Here is a 16,966-nt window from a genome sequence, read left to right on the forward strand (position 1 = left end):
GCCCTTGAGCTAGCTGCTCATTGCCCGCACGCGAACACGTTGCTCAAGTGGGCGTGCTTGTTGACGAGCGGCCGTTATGGGCTCACGTCGCTCTCTGGCGTCGAAGTGACCAACACAATTTTTTTTGTCAAGCATCAGCTTCTTTCGAACGCAAAATCCAACGTCGCACATGGTAGCATCGGTATGTTGTCAGGTAGATCATAAGCTGGCGCTTACACGAACCTGACAAGATCGGGTCGAGTTGGCGTGTCGGGCCGAAAAGCGGTCGCTGATACCATGTAAGCGTTCGCAGGTTGGGCCGAGCTATCATCGATGCTAGTTCCGCCAACCCGCCTGTAAAGGATAGGTTGACAAGATGCACGTAAACGTGGTCACGTCGGGCTGGGTCAGGTCGAACTTCTGATTCGACTCGTTCTCGTTTATTTCTTATAAACGAAACAATGAAAGCCGCTGCCGCAGAGTTTCCCGAAAGGTTCATATCTTCAGAGGCTAATACCGCACTCTCACGACATGAAACATTTATGTGTATGCAAACGAAGAACGCGGAGTAGCGGTGATAAAGAAAGGTGCATGCACCACATACGATTCCATGTTTTCGAAAGCACCACCCTCTCCCCCCCCTCCATCGCCCAGAGAAAGAAAAAGAAAGAGAAGCACGGAGAAATATGTGTCGACTTCATTCACGGAAGTTCAGTTTAGCCAAGCATGATCAATGCTGTAACATAATCTAGCAAAGGATAAAACTACGTGGCAGAGAAATACGCTCGGGGATATTGTAATCCTAGACTGTTACAGCGTCCTAGCAGTACATATCAGGTGTAGGGCTATAACGCATCTATATGAGCAAAGTAGAAGAAATGTATTTCTGCTCATTAAGTTGATTGCGGTAAAATGTGAGCATTATGAGGATCACTGGTTTCTCGGGCTACGACTACTTCATATAATGTGATGTAGACAGTGAGGGCGCCTTTTTCAACCTACTGTTTGTGAATGCTTTTAGTTTCCTGATACGATAACACATTATGAAATAGTTTTATTGTACTCGACCGCTCACTGACTATATACTTGTTGCGGTTCGAGAGCTTCTCATGCTTTAATTATATTTCAAATAAGAGTGCACTTGAAGTGAATTGAAATTAGTGCATAAAATTCGGACAATACGAGTCGTTATAATTGTATACGCATTTTGTGCATTGGATGTTTGTTTCTCAAGGCGCATATTCGACACGTTACCCGGTTACCTTCCCATCATCTTGTCTCTTTACCAGCAGAAAGACCACAGGCGAGTTTCAGTATGGTATAACTGCTCGCAATTGCCTTCAAACTACGTAGATGCCGGCAGCAAGACCGTCCTCGCCTTTATGGCGTCTGCGCCGAGCTGAAGTGCAGCGCACTATACCGAGAGCCACGAAGAAAACTAAGATGGTCATCGGTTGCCCTCAAATAGGTCATAGTGCCACTATCATATAAGGTTCACAATGGCTGCCTACATGTTTGCACAGATGGCTCAGTCACGACTACGAGTTCGGCTGCCGCGGTGGAGGTTTCCGACAAGATGTGTGAAAATACAGCTCAGAACGTCTCACCTAACATCAACAACACCTGTTGAACTGGTAGCCCTCCATGCAGTTCTTTATATCATTATTGAGTAGCCACCCCATCCGTGGTTAATCTTAATTCTGTTATTCCAAAGCAGCCCTCCAGGTTTTACCCTAGCTCTACGTCACGGATCACATGAGCAGCTCGTCGTCGACATCCGTCAAGTCCACCATCGAGCAATTGACAAAGAACAACAGATAATATTTCGGTGTTTGCCTAGTCACTGCGGCATCCATGTAAATGATCAAGCGGACGCATCTGCTCGATCTGTCGCTCTATTTAACAGGCGCGAAAACGGCGCACATATAGATCGACACATGCAAAGCACTTAGACTGTGTCGTCATTGTCGCGCCTATTACGTAGATATACAATACCAACATGCCCAAATTTCCATCCCAATGTCCGATCTTCCCATAAAGGCGTTAGCTGTTTCCATTGAGATGCACACAGCAAAAAAAAAATGTTCGCGTGCTGGCACGTCACTTAACATTGGACCAGTGGACTTATCCGAATCTACAAGCACACGTCTTCATACTTTGGACCCTAAGTTACAACTTCGTATTCTGTCCGACCTCCCACGACGTGGTTCCAACCTTTTAGCCCGTCTATGGCTTGGAGTAGCATGTTCAAAAGCATATTCTTTTCGCATTCCGATTGTCAATAGCCCATTTTTTGAATTTTGCGGCAGCAGTGAAGCGTTCGCGTACCTTCTCGGCGAGTGGCCTAGCTTCAACCAGCAAGGAGCGACACTCTCACAGCACTGTCAGCAAGCGCCCACTCACAGAAAATAAAAATTCTTGAACACTGACTGACCCACCCGGACGGCAGCGCGAGTCGCTTACGCTGCTGTGTTTCCTAGAAACATCGGGTTGTGCGACAAATTGTGGCTGTACACTGTGGGATGCTTTATTTCTCAGTGGGACATGTACATACACTGCGTATGACTGTGTGACAGCGCCCACACATACAGTTCTGCATTGTTGATTTCTTTCCTTCGCTTGCTTCCTTTTCTCTGTTCTTTCTTTCTTACATGCCCCCATTCCCCTTCCCCAGTAGAGTAGCAAACCAATGATATCCGCGGGTTAACGTCTTTCATTTTCCACTGATTTTACTCGCTCTCTCTCTTGCGTGTAGGCCTTTACACGATCAGACAGCTCGCTGATACATCTGAATGCTTTATTTTCACAACGACGGAATGGAGTATGCACGGTCGCACGTTTCACAAGAGAGTGCGATAACATAAAGCACCATAAATGTAAGGGAAAACACATTATTCGCAAGCAGTCGAACCATCTACAGCGATGCTCTTTTGATTGCCCTTGTTTCCACTGAGATGAAGACGAGACGAACAAAACACCAGCCTGTCTCGCTACACACGTTTCCTGATTCCCAGCGTGACATCCTCAGCCGTCAGAGGCCTGAACCCATTTTGGAACACCAGAGGAACCTGAAAACAAGAACAGTCTTTCATTTAAAACAAAATCATTGCTTCTGATTACTAAACTGCAACCTTTGTAAAAGGCAAATATATCTAAGTCCTCGTCAATACCTATGCTTATGGAGCACGCTCACAATAATTGTGAAGCCATGTCTCATAATCGCAACATAATAATTACGGGGGTGATAGCGAAATGTGATGACAAAACAGCTGAAAAACTACAATACATTAGGGGGTTATTAAAATATCAGCTCAAATGCGACATGGAAGAGAGAATAAAACTGAACAAGCACTTATTTGAAACGTTGTTACTTTCTAAAATTATGGCTCGAATTACGCTCAGCAGACAATAATAAAACAAGTATGGGTACTTTTCAGATTAATATAGACCAGATTATTACGAAACCTATAGCAGAGCACCTATATACATTGTAAATAAACTGCATCTTAGAGTAGATTTTACTCATTGTGCTGTTAAGCAATAAGAAATTCGATCACGCAGTGTTATATCATAAGTCTACTTAACAATGCTCTAAAAAAATACTTTTCTTTAGTCTTACTATTATGAGACAGGATGCAGTACAAAAAAGAAGAAAAAGAAGCTTCTTTCAAAACTGCTCAGATTTTCACTTTTCACGCCAACTCATATTTAGAGCTGAAAGACACACAAGAAAACAAAATAAGGAAAGCTTCATGCTTCATGCTAGCCGGAATTACGATGCGTTAAAGATAAATCCCGTTGAGAGAGAGAGATAGCTCTGTTAAGAAAACTGGAGTGGTTTCTTTGGTGGTACATCTATAACGTGCAGGATATTCCAGATGGATGTGATGATAAATGAAGAGATAAAATCACGTTGAAGAAATTCCGGCATATGTGGCCGTTAGTGCGGCCGTTAGGGTCGTATATACGGACAGCATCACCGACTGATTTCTCTGACAGAACGTGACAGAGTTGGGTGTCACCGAATCACGCGGCGCATATTGGCGCCGTAGATGGAGTTTTCGACACGCGATTAGTTGCAACTGGCAAACCTCATGCATTCTTGGCTTGCACAATAAGTCGGCGATTTGGTCTACCGTGTATGAACCCACCTACATGCAAGCTGCATACATGTAAGGTGCTCAAGTTGTTGTTATGCTTGCGTGAGGCATATCAACAAAAAAAAGCAGCATATAAATATCGGGAATGTTTCACAGTGTTTCACTATGTCGTGCTGGCGGTCCAGAATTCTCAACGAAAGACAATAATGAAATTTTACGGCGCTGTTATTCCAGCAGGTAGTTTCTAATTAAAGAAACAAAGAGGTGGCGCTTACTTTGGTCTTTTCAGTCCGCACCACTTGCACATTGCGAATTGTGTGAAAGATGGACAGCTTCATCGCATGCAGGGTGAAGCTTATGCCAATACAATTTCGTGGTCCAGCACCGAAGGGCAAGTAAGTGTACGGCTGGATCGAACCCACGTTCTCGTCGTTGAACCTGCAACAACACCCACATAGAAGCTCTATGCGACGACTGGCCGTGCATGATTATGACTGTTAAATATTTCAACTGTTAAAAATCAAGTGCAGGAAGCGAAAATTTGTTTCTTTCTTAATTATTCCGAGCGACGTTTATTGCAGCGTGCAGCCTTCGACTAAGAACAACACACAAAAGAAGTGAGACCACCTAACGCTGTGTGCTCCCCTCCAATTGCGCACTCTTTTGCTCATAGTCTTTGACTGAAAAATGCAATAGTCATGCGTATTAAGTTATATGCGCGTACAGCTTTATGTGCTCAGCTCACGGCAAAAATAAAGCAACTTTTACCAGAACCAGACACAAGATTTACCTCCAAAAAAGGTACCGTCATCGGGAAATAGCGTTACAAGTAATGATTCTGACCAGCGTGTAGCGTAGACGACCGTCACACCGTCATGACGTCACGAAAGACTGATGCCAGATAGTCTAGGCACATACTCATATTCAGAAGTCTGCTTCTTGTAACGCATCCTTCACTTCAGAGAGCACGAATTGATGCTTTATCCCCCCACTCCCTGTCCCTCTTTACAGCCAAAGCCTCTTCTCTCATTAAAATATCTCCCGAATCAATGAGGAAGGCTTTCTTCACCTTCAAGCATTAACCGACGTACAACAGTTACTACGAGATCAACGTACTTCTTCGCAGCGGTGGCGATACACACAACCGGAACCCACAGCTGCGGCTGGAGATATCAGCACCGTGCCTGGCCCTCTACAGGCAAGACATGAGACTATGGCTGAGAGCAGAAACACAAAAAAGTTTCGCAGTGCAGACGGAAGAAACATTTACAACAGCTTGTGCTCCTTCGTGACCTCTGCTCACCAAATGGCACAATCACACGAGTGGTAAGTTTAGAGGCGACTCTGAATATGCAAAAGTGTCTCTTAACCTTTCTGGGTCAAAGGTGAATGGCTCGGGAAAGTACTGCGGGTCGTGCTGCATGGCATAGACGGGAACTGCGACGATGTCACTTTTTGTCACCTTCACTCCGGTGTCTCCGATAATGTAGTCTTCACAAGGCGATCGCTCCAGTCTGAAATGAAGAAGAAACCATATCGGAGTCTGCTCGTCAATGACAGTGCTTTGAGTCGCCACCGAACCCTTTTTCTTTGTTTGCTCCTTTGTTTGTTTCTTTTTGTATTTAAGGAATGTGGGCATATAGTATAACATATCTAAATAGTGATACAGATACTATCTTCATTTTTCTTTCGTTCTGAAAAGAGGCGTGATCTCAACTATGCATGATCACTTCTAGTAAGACTTCCTCAGAATAGATTGAGTCAAGCAGATATCAGAGTTAAATAATAGACAGCGATATTACCGCGATACCGGCGGGTGCAAGCGCAGAGTCTCCGAGACAACGCAGTGAAGATACTTCAGCTTCGTGATCGCATCCAGGCTAGGGCGATCCCCCTGGGAAGCAGTAATACAGGGCACATATTTGAAAAAACACACTAAAAGCAACAGGTTTGTATGCATTCCTGAAGCACAAATATTTTTTTTATCATGATTCCTGTGAGTGCGACGAACGTCTGTCTAGATGATAAGGGTTGGTCACAGGCGTCATTCCCGATTTCTGGACGTAATGGTTTACGATCCAAACCTGCGACGTGCTATCATAGTTACCAAGTGTCGCTTCACTATAACCCGCTGTTGCGGGGTTCTTACATTACTGTTACGTTTTATAACGCATTATTTATGTTGTAAACGTACTACATAGTATCACATTACTATTTATGCTTGCGGGCAAACGTCCCGGGTGGCCCGTACATAATCGGTCTGTTACACCCTCCAGTCTTAATGGTTTTTGTTTGATTGTCACGCACAGTTGTAGACATTAATGTACGTTTTAAATGCAGATTTTCTGCAGAACTGGCTTAATGAGTGCGTTCATTCTATAAGAAAAACACGCCTGTGTGTGTGTTTTCTTTTCTACGTCTTCGTGTTTTTTGCGCTACAAGAAAAACTTCAAAACGTAGAAAGTCGTGTCAAGGCCATCCTTGAATAATATAGAGAGCATAAACCTCAATATGTCGTGCTATTTAACCGATTATCACTTGCAGTAACGTTTTGACCACAACATTTTGAGTATACAATGCTTTCTGGCACACACATCTAACCACGCTTACGGCAATAACGAAATCAATGTCAAACTGCTTCACATACATGGACCATACAACATTCATCGACTTCTTTCCTCAGCCTATCTTGTACTTCCGGATGAATGGCCAGCAGGTAAAGGGCACAGGCTATTGCGGTCGAAGCCTTCTGTTGACCGGCCAGAAAGAACAGTATACATTGCGCCATGGCTTCGTCTTCCGTTAACTCTGCAAGAACAAGGTAGCCTTTTATACATACGTGCATCCAATATACACAGTTGGTGCCAAGGTTTCGCTACTCATAGAACACTGCAAGCTTGCATACACATTTATCTAGCGAGCATTTTCTTGTGATATTGTTTTGAAACATCCCTACGAAGATCAAGTAAGGGTACAATATTTGAATCTTTGGTTAACACTGTAAAGACGTCTTTCGTGACCTAACATTATAGCGCAAAAACACAAAAGAAAGAAAGAAAGAAAGAAAGAAAGAAAGAAAGAAAGAAAGAAAGAAAGAAAGAAAGAAAGAAAGAAAGAAAGAAAGAAAGAAAGAAAAAAAAACGAAGCGCCAAGGAAACAGTGCTTATAATATCTGTGCTTACCATGAGAAATGTACGCATACGGAACAAGTAGTACCACCTAAATCTATAATCGTCATATACACGTGAACTCTTGACCAAACATCGCATTTCTCACTATGACTAAGCTTTAACGGGTCTTTCATCCTCTGTAAGTGATTTTCTCATGAATTATTTTATGAATTATAGTTACCCTAGCTAAGTGTAGACAAGGGTTTCAATGAATTATTGTTACCATACCTAACCGTAATTAAGAGTTAACAAATATTTCAACAATCAGCACATAAATTTTCACTGCCATTTGCGGAGATTGCCCCTTGCGGAGTAAATGTGAACGAATAACTTTGACAGACTATTGTCATTAGAAATGCAAGTCAGCAGAATAAGGTGCAGCTAAACAAATAATAAGAAATTCCCATACTTATTTCCAAGGATGATGGAGCATCTGCCTTGATATCAGAACTGATGTCGAACAGCCGATGATCCCTTTCAAAAGCTTTTTCTTGATCCGCGTGAAGGTGTCCTGTCTTTCCGTCAATCAGCAATTGCAGAAAGTTTTCATGGTCCTGAACATAGAATACACAAGAATAGACAAAATGAAGATAATCAATTCCAGTTAAAGATGCGCGTTAAAGCGTTCTCACCATTTTGGCGTCTCTATTGGCTTTCATTGTGTTCTGGCAAAGATTTCTGAAGAAAGCGATAACGTCTGGCTTCATTGGCCCGATGCGAAACCTTTTTGCCATGGCTGGAAAAACAACTGGATAACAAGAAGAGAAAAATTTTGGTTAATTCACCTGTAGAATAAATTTGCCTAAGCATGATTCTGGTATGTACATTCTGTAGAACAACTATCGAACTGGTTATACTTTCTCCGTCAGGACTGCCTAGGGCGTTATAATACTGTGCTGTGCACAACAGGAAGCGCAATGTCATAGTGATCCTTAGATTCAAGATACGGTAGTCAAGAGTCTGCGGTTGTAGATTCGTGTACCTTCCCTGGAACAATATAACGTCCACGCCACTCACGGATCAAGTTGGGGGGGGGGGGGTAGGTGGGGGGGGAGGCACTTGGAGCAGTTTGAACTTTTACTGATAAGTGCGCTTCAAAATTTAATCCTACTGTGCGCTGTAGCACAATACTCTGTTTTTCGCTAAACACAAAAATTCTTGATTGATATCTACACAAAAGGCTACAACGTTAAAAATATCTGAGAACTGTGAAAGGCAACAACTTTAGAAAATAAAATTACTTTTCTGAACGCGGCGATAACTCAAGCCAAGAGAAAATGGAGATGTGCGCGACCAACAGTGTGTGCGTGTGCGTGTGCGTGTGCGTGTGTGTGTGTGTGTGTGTGTGTGTGTGTGTGTGTGTGTGTGTGTGTGTGTGTGTGTGTGTGTGTGTGTGTGTGTGTGTGTGTGTGTGTGAAGACAAAAACTAGGTGTGTGTGCGTTCCGGATACCCTCCCTGCATTTCTGCAGGGCCTGTTGGAGGAAGGGAGAGCGGCGATGGAGGTTTCAGTTCCGGGCCGTCAGCACGTCGGACAGTATCGGTGCCGAATAAGTCATTAAAGCAGCTGTTCGCTGTATGGCACAGAATTCTTATTTTTTTTTTTTTTGAAAAAAAGGCCAAGTACCGACTCACTCATCACAAACAAGCGTGGGGTGAAGCGTTGAGAAAGGACTTGCTTTGACTGCGTGACAAACTCGTTTGTTGGGTCCGTATGAGAATCCAGCTTCATGCCGAAGGCGCACTTCGCGATCAGATCCAACGCGTAGTCCCAGAAGAGCCTGCATTTGATATGTCAAAATTAAATATAATATTGAGTAACTTGAGAAAATGGACTAAGGAAGCCGCGCATGCATGGCATCTAACTCTGTGCAACACTTTGATTAACCCTCTTTTAATATATAGTAGAGTACATTTGCAGCTCTAGTGAAGATGCACTCACGGCACACCCAGTAAGCGAATGCAACCATCTCACACAAAAAAAAACTGATATTTCACTGCAGATATCACATTAGCTAATTTCAGAAAATTCTTCAGTGTAGTCATTAGGAATTCCGTATTTACTCTTTTCGTGAAACATTTACTCGGGCTTAACGCAGATGCCCCAAAGAAGAGTAAAGGCAGAACGCAGCTCTGGCTCCTATATCGAACCGATTGAGCGAAGCGTGACGGTGCACCCTCTTGGCTCAATCACGCGGACGCAGAAGCTTCATGCTGCCGCGCATTAGCCATCGATACCCGGACAGCACGGCGGCGGCGGTGGCGGCGCCAAAGCGCCTAGAGCGTCCATATAACTGCTGTCGCAGTAAAACCAGGTAATTTAAGAGAATAGAGACTTTTAGAATAGGGGCCCCAATAGTTTGGGGCCCCAAAGAGCTTTGCGGGTGTTAGCGTTGGGGCACGTAGGAGTGAAGAGATTTAGAATAGGGTTTTACGTTTGCGGAAAGCGTCTTGCGCTGACAGCGCCACTACGGCGTCAAAGAAAATCTATTAGAAATAATTAAGTAAAATATACCATTTTATGATGGGAATAACAATATTAACTTTCGTGTATTCGCATTTAACTACAATTTAAAGGTTATTCTGTAAGCAGCAAACAATTAGTTGCGCTTAGTTTTGAGCAAACCAACTTTACTAGCCTTCACCAGCCAAGCTTAGCCGTGTTAGGCCTACGAGCCATAAAAACCACAATCGAATTCAAAATCAGCGGCGTCTAATGAGCCAATCTTCATAACACACGCTAGTTGAGAGAAAGCGATAACCGCAGTCACTTCTCCTAGCTTGCGAACTTCACGCGTTACCGCTAATCGAACCCAGTTTGGTGCTAGGTTAGAGCCGTCGCTTCGATGGGTGCAGCCATGTTTGCCGACACAAAACTTTTGGGGCCGCTATTTGGGCTCCCGCTAAATCGGTGAAATAGCGTTCCCAACGCAAAACCCAAAGACAGTTTGCGTCTTGCGCATGCGCAGTGGCTTCGACGCTATTTCTTTGGGGCCCCAAAACGTTTGGGGCCCCTATTCTAAAACTCTCTAATAAATAATCGTCGGAAAGAAACGTCTAAACACGATTTTCTCTCGGTTATAAGCCGACAGCATGTTAGGAAGAAATGACTTGTCGATTCAGAATCGTTACAGTTAGGGCATCAGACCACAGAAGACGGCAGCACACCGCCATGGTTCGTTCGCAAATAGCAGGATAGCAGGGACCCTTACTGTTTCACATCGATGTCATCTTCTTTAGACGCTGCTTTCTTAAGGTGCTCCGTTGTCGTTAAAGCGCAGTCCTCAATCATATCATTCATCTGTATGTATTGAAGGGCAAAAATGGAACAAAATAAAGACCTAGACGTTTACCACGCCTGCTTGAAACTTATACACATATATGTTACTTAAACGTAAATAAGATTGGGCAGAGGTGATTGCATCGCATTTGAAAACCCCGAAATAATCACCCTAAGGAGTTTCTGACGGTTTCCTTCCTGTATTTTTTTTTTCACATAGAACAAGCCAAATACGCTGACAACGTTTATTTTCGTAATGTCAGAGCTTTGTCATCAGCACCGTAGTTACGGAAAAGGGAAATTCTATAAGCTTCCCTGTTCTCCAATGACAATCAGCAGTTTCATACACATAAGCGACGCAAATAGAGCTCCGAAAAAAATCTACCCGGCTAAACGGAAAAATCTTTTTTCCCAGCAACCACTGCGTCGATTATGATAAGGCTTGTCGCATTCAAAATAAGTTAAAATCTGGTAATGGTGGCAAACACATTTGCAATTTACTTCATACATATTTTTTTTAACTTTTGAAAGTTTCAAAATTTCATAACACTCATCTCCAGTTTACAAATCTGTAACTTAACAATAAAAAACTATATCGCAGTTCTGTAAACTGCACATGATAACACATCCAGCGCGAACGAAATCGGTACAATTACGTCTGTCTGACATATACCACTATTTTGTGAGGCAATCTATTGCAAACATCTCGTGAATGTTGTAAGAATCTCACGAAAGCTGCGAGTTCATACATCCCATTTGTCTGCTTGAGATGCTCTAACAGATAGAGCTTACAGAACTGCGGTATCTGTGCAGCTGTAAACGCCGTCCGTCTTTCTTTATATGTAAATCTCTCTCTCTCTCTCTCTCTCTCTCTATATATATATATATATATATATATATATATATATATATATATAAAGTAGTGATTTGTGCTTATTCTTGTGAAACAAATTTCGAAATTCTAAATCAACATACCGTTCCTTAGAGTTGGTACATTAAACTTTTTCTCTCAAATTCAATACATTTCATTCAAATCGATCCAGCGGTCGTCTAAAAAAAACTTCTTTTGCGTTTATTTTCTTGTGTTTGAATAGAGAAACGGAGTTGGCCTCTAGCTAAAGCTTCATCTTAAGAACATCCGCCTAAATTGCGAACATTAAAGTGCAAAAATCGAAATATCTCACTTTTCGCAGCACTTTAGTAGAGAACGCCGGCGCCGAACCCAAGCGAACTTTTCGCCACACATCCACTGGGGCCATGCTCATCATATTGTCCAGGAGCGGTTCATTGATACTCAGCGTCTGTAACAAGACATAATTGAAAGAGGCAGGGCAAAAGCTCAGAAAATAGACATTCACTAAATAACTGTAAGTACGACCGTATACGATTCTCGCTATCTTAGCTGTACTTCTTTTCTTTATTATAGTTCGCGCGAGACGTGCGTGCTGCAATAATTGGACGCGCCAGTAAAAGCAATTCAGCAGAAAAATAGACTCGTGAAAATAACTTCGCTGCGTTTACTCTCGCGTCGATTGCAACGTAATCATTCGACAAAATAGGCGGCCGAAGCACGAAGTGAACGAGCGTCACCGTTTCTGTGAGTGTAGTTGAGTGCAGTTGAGTACACAGATATGTCAAGGCTGCTAAAGAAATGCGTGAAGTTGAAGCAATATGAAAACATTACCTCGGATCTGAAACCCTGCATGATACTTTAAACTCGATCGAGGCACGTCGTGCAGCCCAGATTTTGAAGATGAGTTTGAATCTTTTGTATAGCAAACATTCGCGCAAGCATTCTCGATGTTTACGTACCCTTCGGTTAGGCAGGGACGAGAAGTCGTCGACTAGCACCTGCTTCACCAGCTTTGGGTCCGCTACGAACAGGATGGGCTTCCCCATTTCGAAAGCACTGGGCATTATGAAATAATTTGCGAAGAAAAAGCATTGCCGTCAGTGTACGCATCACTGAAATTAGAACATGCATTGCAACTTATCGCCTCCTATTATTTAGATTTTTTTTTATCTATTCGTTCGGGTTACGCCATGATACTTCATATTTTGCTATTAACTTCAACCGCTTACGCGTGACACTGCAACCCCTTACGGCACCGTGAAATTCGGAGTAATTTCGTTCATGGCAAGAGAGAATGTATAATAATACAACATCTTCTTGGGCAAGTTGGTGCGATTTGGAAACCCATGATTTCAGGGCGCTAAAAAGACACACGCAAGGGAGAGACACAGATACACTGGCGCACTGTGTGTCTGTGTGTCTCTCCCTTTAGAATATATAAGCTTTTCGCGCCATATTCTGTCTTATGTAAAGGCAACCATCATGCGAAACAGAAAACACACTTACCCAAAAAGGTTTCCGTACTTTTTGTACCTAGCAAGGTCGAGCTCGTGCACTGGCTGCAAAATAAGGGAAATTTAGAGCGCAAATGCACTGGTGCAGTCCAGCTCGGCACTCTTCCCTAACTCAATAAATACATGAACGTGTCAAGGGAAATAACAGAGGACTTGCGAAAATCCTATCTACGCATTCTTTTTAATATCCTATCTGAAAGCACATTCACCGTGCACTTATTCACGGCCTCATGGTTACTGCAGGCAAAGCACAACTATCAAGCGTTGCAACGGAACCTTGTCGTGTCACATTGCACTAACATCTCTATTCTCTCTGTCCGATCGTTTCATCATAAAGTAATGTCCCTATGCTTTGGCAGCGGGCTCGCATAATTGCTATGACGGCCTCTTTCATGCTGAGATTCAATTGTGAATGGGCTGTGCGAACATGAAGGTGCATATATTCCCATCCTACTGCCTATCCTCATCGGCAATCATCATACCCCTCTTTTTCTACCCTCCTCTGCCCTTTGAGCAAAGCATAGCAAGCTGCAGGTCTCTCTCTCTCTCTCTCTCTCTCTCTCTCTGTGTGTGTGTGTGTGTGTGTGTGTGTGTGTGTGTGTGTGTGTGTGTGTGTGTGTGTGTGTGTGTGTGTGTGTGTGTGTGTGTGTGTGTGTGTGTGTGTGTGTGTGTGTGTGTGTGTGTGTGTGTGTGTGTGTGTGTGTGTGTGTGTGTGTGTGTGTGTGTGTGTGTGTGTGTGTGTGTGTGTGTGTGTGTGTGTGTGTGTGTGTGTGTGTGTGTGTGTGTGTGTGTGTGTGTGTGTGTGTGTGTGTGTGTGTGTGTGTGTGTGTGTGTGTGTGTGTGTGTGTGTGTGTGTGTGTGTGTGTGTGTGTGTGTGTGTGTGTGTGTGTGTGTGTGTGTGTGTGTGTGTGTGTGTGTGTGTGTGTGTGTGTGTGTGTGTGTGTGTGTGTGTGTGTGTGTGTGTGTGTGTGTGTGTGTGTGTGTGTGTGTGTGTGTGTGTGTGTGTGTGTGTGTGTGTGTGTGTGTGTGTGTGTGTGTGTGTGTGTGTGTGTGTGTGTGTGTGTGTGTGTGTGTGTGTGTGTGTGTGTGTGTGTGTGTGTGTGTGTGTGTGTGTGTGTGTGTGTGTGTGTGTGTGTGTGTGTGTGTGTGTGTGTGTGTGTGTGTGTGTGTGTGTGTGTGTGTGTGTGTGTGTGTGTGTGTGTGTGTGTGTGTGTGTGTGTGTGTGTGTGTGTGTGTGTGTGTGTGTGTGTGTGTGTGTGTGTGTGTGTGTGTGTGTGTGTGTGTGTGTGTGTGTGTGTGTGTGTGTGTGTGTGTGTGTGTGTGTGTGTGTGTGTGTGTGTGTGTGTGTGTGTGTGTGTGTGTGTGTGTGTGTGTGTGTGTGTGTGTGTGTGTGTGTGTGTGTGTGTGTGTGTGTGTGTGTGTGTGTGTGTGTGTGTGTGTGTGTGTGTGTGTGTGTGTGTGTGTGTGTGTGTGTGTGTGTGTGTGTGTGTGTGTGTGTGTGTGTGTGTGTGTGTGTGTGTGTGTGTGTGTGTGTGTGTGTGTGTGTGTGTGTGTGTGTGTGTGTGTGTGTGTGTGTGTGTGTGTGTGTGTGTGTGTGTGTGTGTGTGTGTGTGTGTGTGTGTGTGTGTGTGTGTGTGTGTGTGTGTGTGTGTGTGTGTGTGTGTGTGTGTGTGTGTGTGTGTGTGTGTGTGTGTGTGTGTGTGTGTGTGTGTGTGTGTGTGTGTGTGTGTGTGTGTGTGTGTGTGTGTGTGTGTGTGTGTGTGTGTGTGTGTGTGTGTGTGTGTGTGTGTGTGTGTGTGTGTGTGTGTGTGTGTGTGTGTGTGTGTGTGTGTGTGTGTGTGTGTGTGTGTGTGTGTGTGTGTGTGTGTGTGTGTGTGTGATCTTAAACAGACTGTTCTGTAGGTCCGTTATGCACGCATATTAGGAAGGAGCACACTTACGAAAAATGCATGTTTAAATAAACATGCATTTCTCGTATGTGTGTTAATTTTTTTCTAAACTACATACGGCGTTACTAAACTACATGCTACGTGCACGTCAAACCCCCGCTGGTCAAAATTAATCCGGAGTCCCTCAGTACGGTGTGCCTCATAAATCGTGGTTTTGGCACGTTAAATCCCGTAATGTTATCTTATTTTTATTAATTGGGTGCATACCGTACCTACAGTACACGTTGTTTGAAATTATATACATAAATAAATGCTTCTGCCTGGTATGCTCACAGGATCTGTTATAATTGGGTCCGTTATGTTGCTACATTTATATTTTTTTCATACCCTTAGGTCTTTACTCACGTTCGTAAAAAGCTTTAACGTGGCACCGAATATGAGCGAGAATGGCTCCGATGGCACGTTTTGGTTCTTCCAGTAGTTCCGATTCCGTGTAACATATCTGCAACGATTGAATTGACAATAAGAAGAGTGAACAAAAAATTGTCAGGAGTGCTCGCACATGATTTTTCTATGTGACCAACAAATAGAGGTTTGCCGCGTAGGGAAAGAAAACGAAATCGCTTTTGCCAATGGACGCTGAGTAAACGTGCGGGGGGAAAAAAGGCGAGCAAATCTTCCGCGTCAAGCATTGAAGGCTATTATTATTATTATTATTATTATTATTATTATTATTATTATTATTATTATTATTATTATTATTATTATTATTATTATTATTGATGTTAATGACCAAGTCACGGCATTCACGAATATTATTCACGATGGCATGAAGAACTTCATATCACTAAAAGGTGCTAAACGCTCTAAATATCACCGCTGGTTTTCTTTTGAACTGAAAACAACTTTGAAGCTAAAAGACCGTGCTCACAGAAAGGCACGGCGTACAAACCGGGAACACTGGCATATAGATTTTAAATTGTACAGGGCACTCTCTAAACGTCTTCACAAGCGTGATAATTTCATCTATACTGCACATGTGAAGCTAGTACTTCTAAAAATTCAAAGTTTTTTGGAGACACGTTCGTGAACAGTCATCCAACAATAAGAAACAAGTCGCCACTAAGTTTCCCCTTCGCCCTACACTTCCGGTCTGTATACATTGAAGGGTACAGTGAGGGACCTCAGTAAAGGAATTTATGTAGTTTGTCATGATTGCCTTATTACAAAGCTCACACAAACGGACATACCTTCTTCCATCACTGTCCTGGTATCAAATTACCGAAGCCATAGATCGTGCTTCGTTGGCATTAACGGACAGAGTTCTTTCGGCTGTGAGGTCACTATCGGAGTTCCACAAGGATCTGTTCTTGGCCCTCTCCTATTCCTACTGTTCCTTAATGACATTGCGTCAGCAGTTCAACACCCTTCATTCTATCTATACGCTAACGACTTAAAGCTATTTAAGACTGTCAACAGTGTTCGCGACTACATTAACCTCCAAAAAAGGCCTTTTCTCACTCTCGAACTGGTTGCTCTTAAATGCTTCCAAAAACCATAGTATTAATTTATACGCGAAAAACGCACGATGTGCAATTTCCTCACACCCATTGGGACGCCCCACTGCCCAGGGTCGATGAAAGGAAGGATCGTGGTGAGTACTACGACATTCGACAAGGCGTTATAAAGTTCTCCTTACACGCTAAATGTATGAAAGAACGTGCCTTTCGCGCTCTTTGTATTGTTTGACGCATATATCGCATGACTTAAACTCCCCTGTTGACTTTCTGAAATTGTATTCTACTGTGTGCCTTCCACTATATTAGAGTATGCCTGTGTAGTTTGGGACGGAACGCGCAAATCTAATTCTGGCATAATTGAACGCGTCCAAAATAAATTTATATCTGTTTTCAAGCACCGCTGTTGCCGTTCTGGCGGCGACAGTACGGCCCACTCAATTATACCTCAACTCACACCTCCAATATCAAGACGTACTAAATCAGACTTTTTGCACCTCTATAAGGTGGTTACTGGCATTATACATTGCCCAAAGCTTCTTAATCATGTATACGTGACAACATTCCGCATTTTCTGCCCTCCCTTGTTGCATGAAAGACTGTCCCATGACTAGACTCCAAAAAACATGTCATATATCTTCTGCCTGTATTAATTGACATACTTCA

At 43.3% G+C, this 16,966-nt stretch overlaps 1 protein-coding gene across 1 annotated transcript in view; it reads right to left on the minus strand.

Moving 5' to 3' along the window:
- Window positions 1-16,966, minus strand: part of LOC126532162 (cytochrome P450 3A21-like) — a 37,161-nt gene that overhangs the window by 18,862 nt on the left and 1,333 nt on the right. Inside the window, exons 2-14 of the mRNA XM_072288379.1 lie at window positions 15,189-15,285; window positions 12,887-12,939; window positions 12,340-12,436; window positions 11,712-11,828; window positions 10,460-10,548; window positions 8,883-9,028; window positions 7,882-7,997; window positions 7,659-7,803; window positions 6,727-6,887; window positions 5,882-5,973; window positions 5,450-5,593; window positions 4,355-4,517; window positions 2,974-3,047 (exon numbers count right to left, since the gene is read on the minus strand). Of these exons, the coding sequence (XP_072144480.1) occupies window positions 2,974-3,047; window positions 4,355-4,517; window positions 5,450-5,593; window positions 5,882-5,973; window positions 6,727-6,887; window positions 7,659-7,803; window positions 7,882-7,997; window positions 8,883-9,028; window positions 10,460-10,548; window positions 11,712-11,828; window positions 12,340-12,436; window positions 12,887-12,939; window positions 15,189-15,285 (1,494 nt within the window). The remainder of the gene's footprint in view (window positions 1-2,973; window positions 3,048-4,354; window positions 4,518-5,449; window positions 5,594-5,881; window positions 5,974-6,726; window positions 6,888-7,658; window positions 7,804-7,881; window positions 7,998-8,882; window positions 9,029-10,459; window positions 10,549-11,711; window positions 11,829-12,339; window positions 12,437-12,886; window positions 12,940-15,188; window positions 15,286-16,966) is intronic.

Source organism: Dermacentor andersoni, chromosome 5 (genome assembly GCF_023375885.2).
Source record: "Dermacentor andersoni chromosome 5, qqDerAnde1_hic_scaffold, whole genome shotgun sequence".
Taxonomy (NCBI): domain Eukaryota; kingdom Metazoa; phylum Arthropoda; class Arachnida; order Ixodida; family Ixodidae; genus Dermacentor; species Dermacentor andersoni.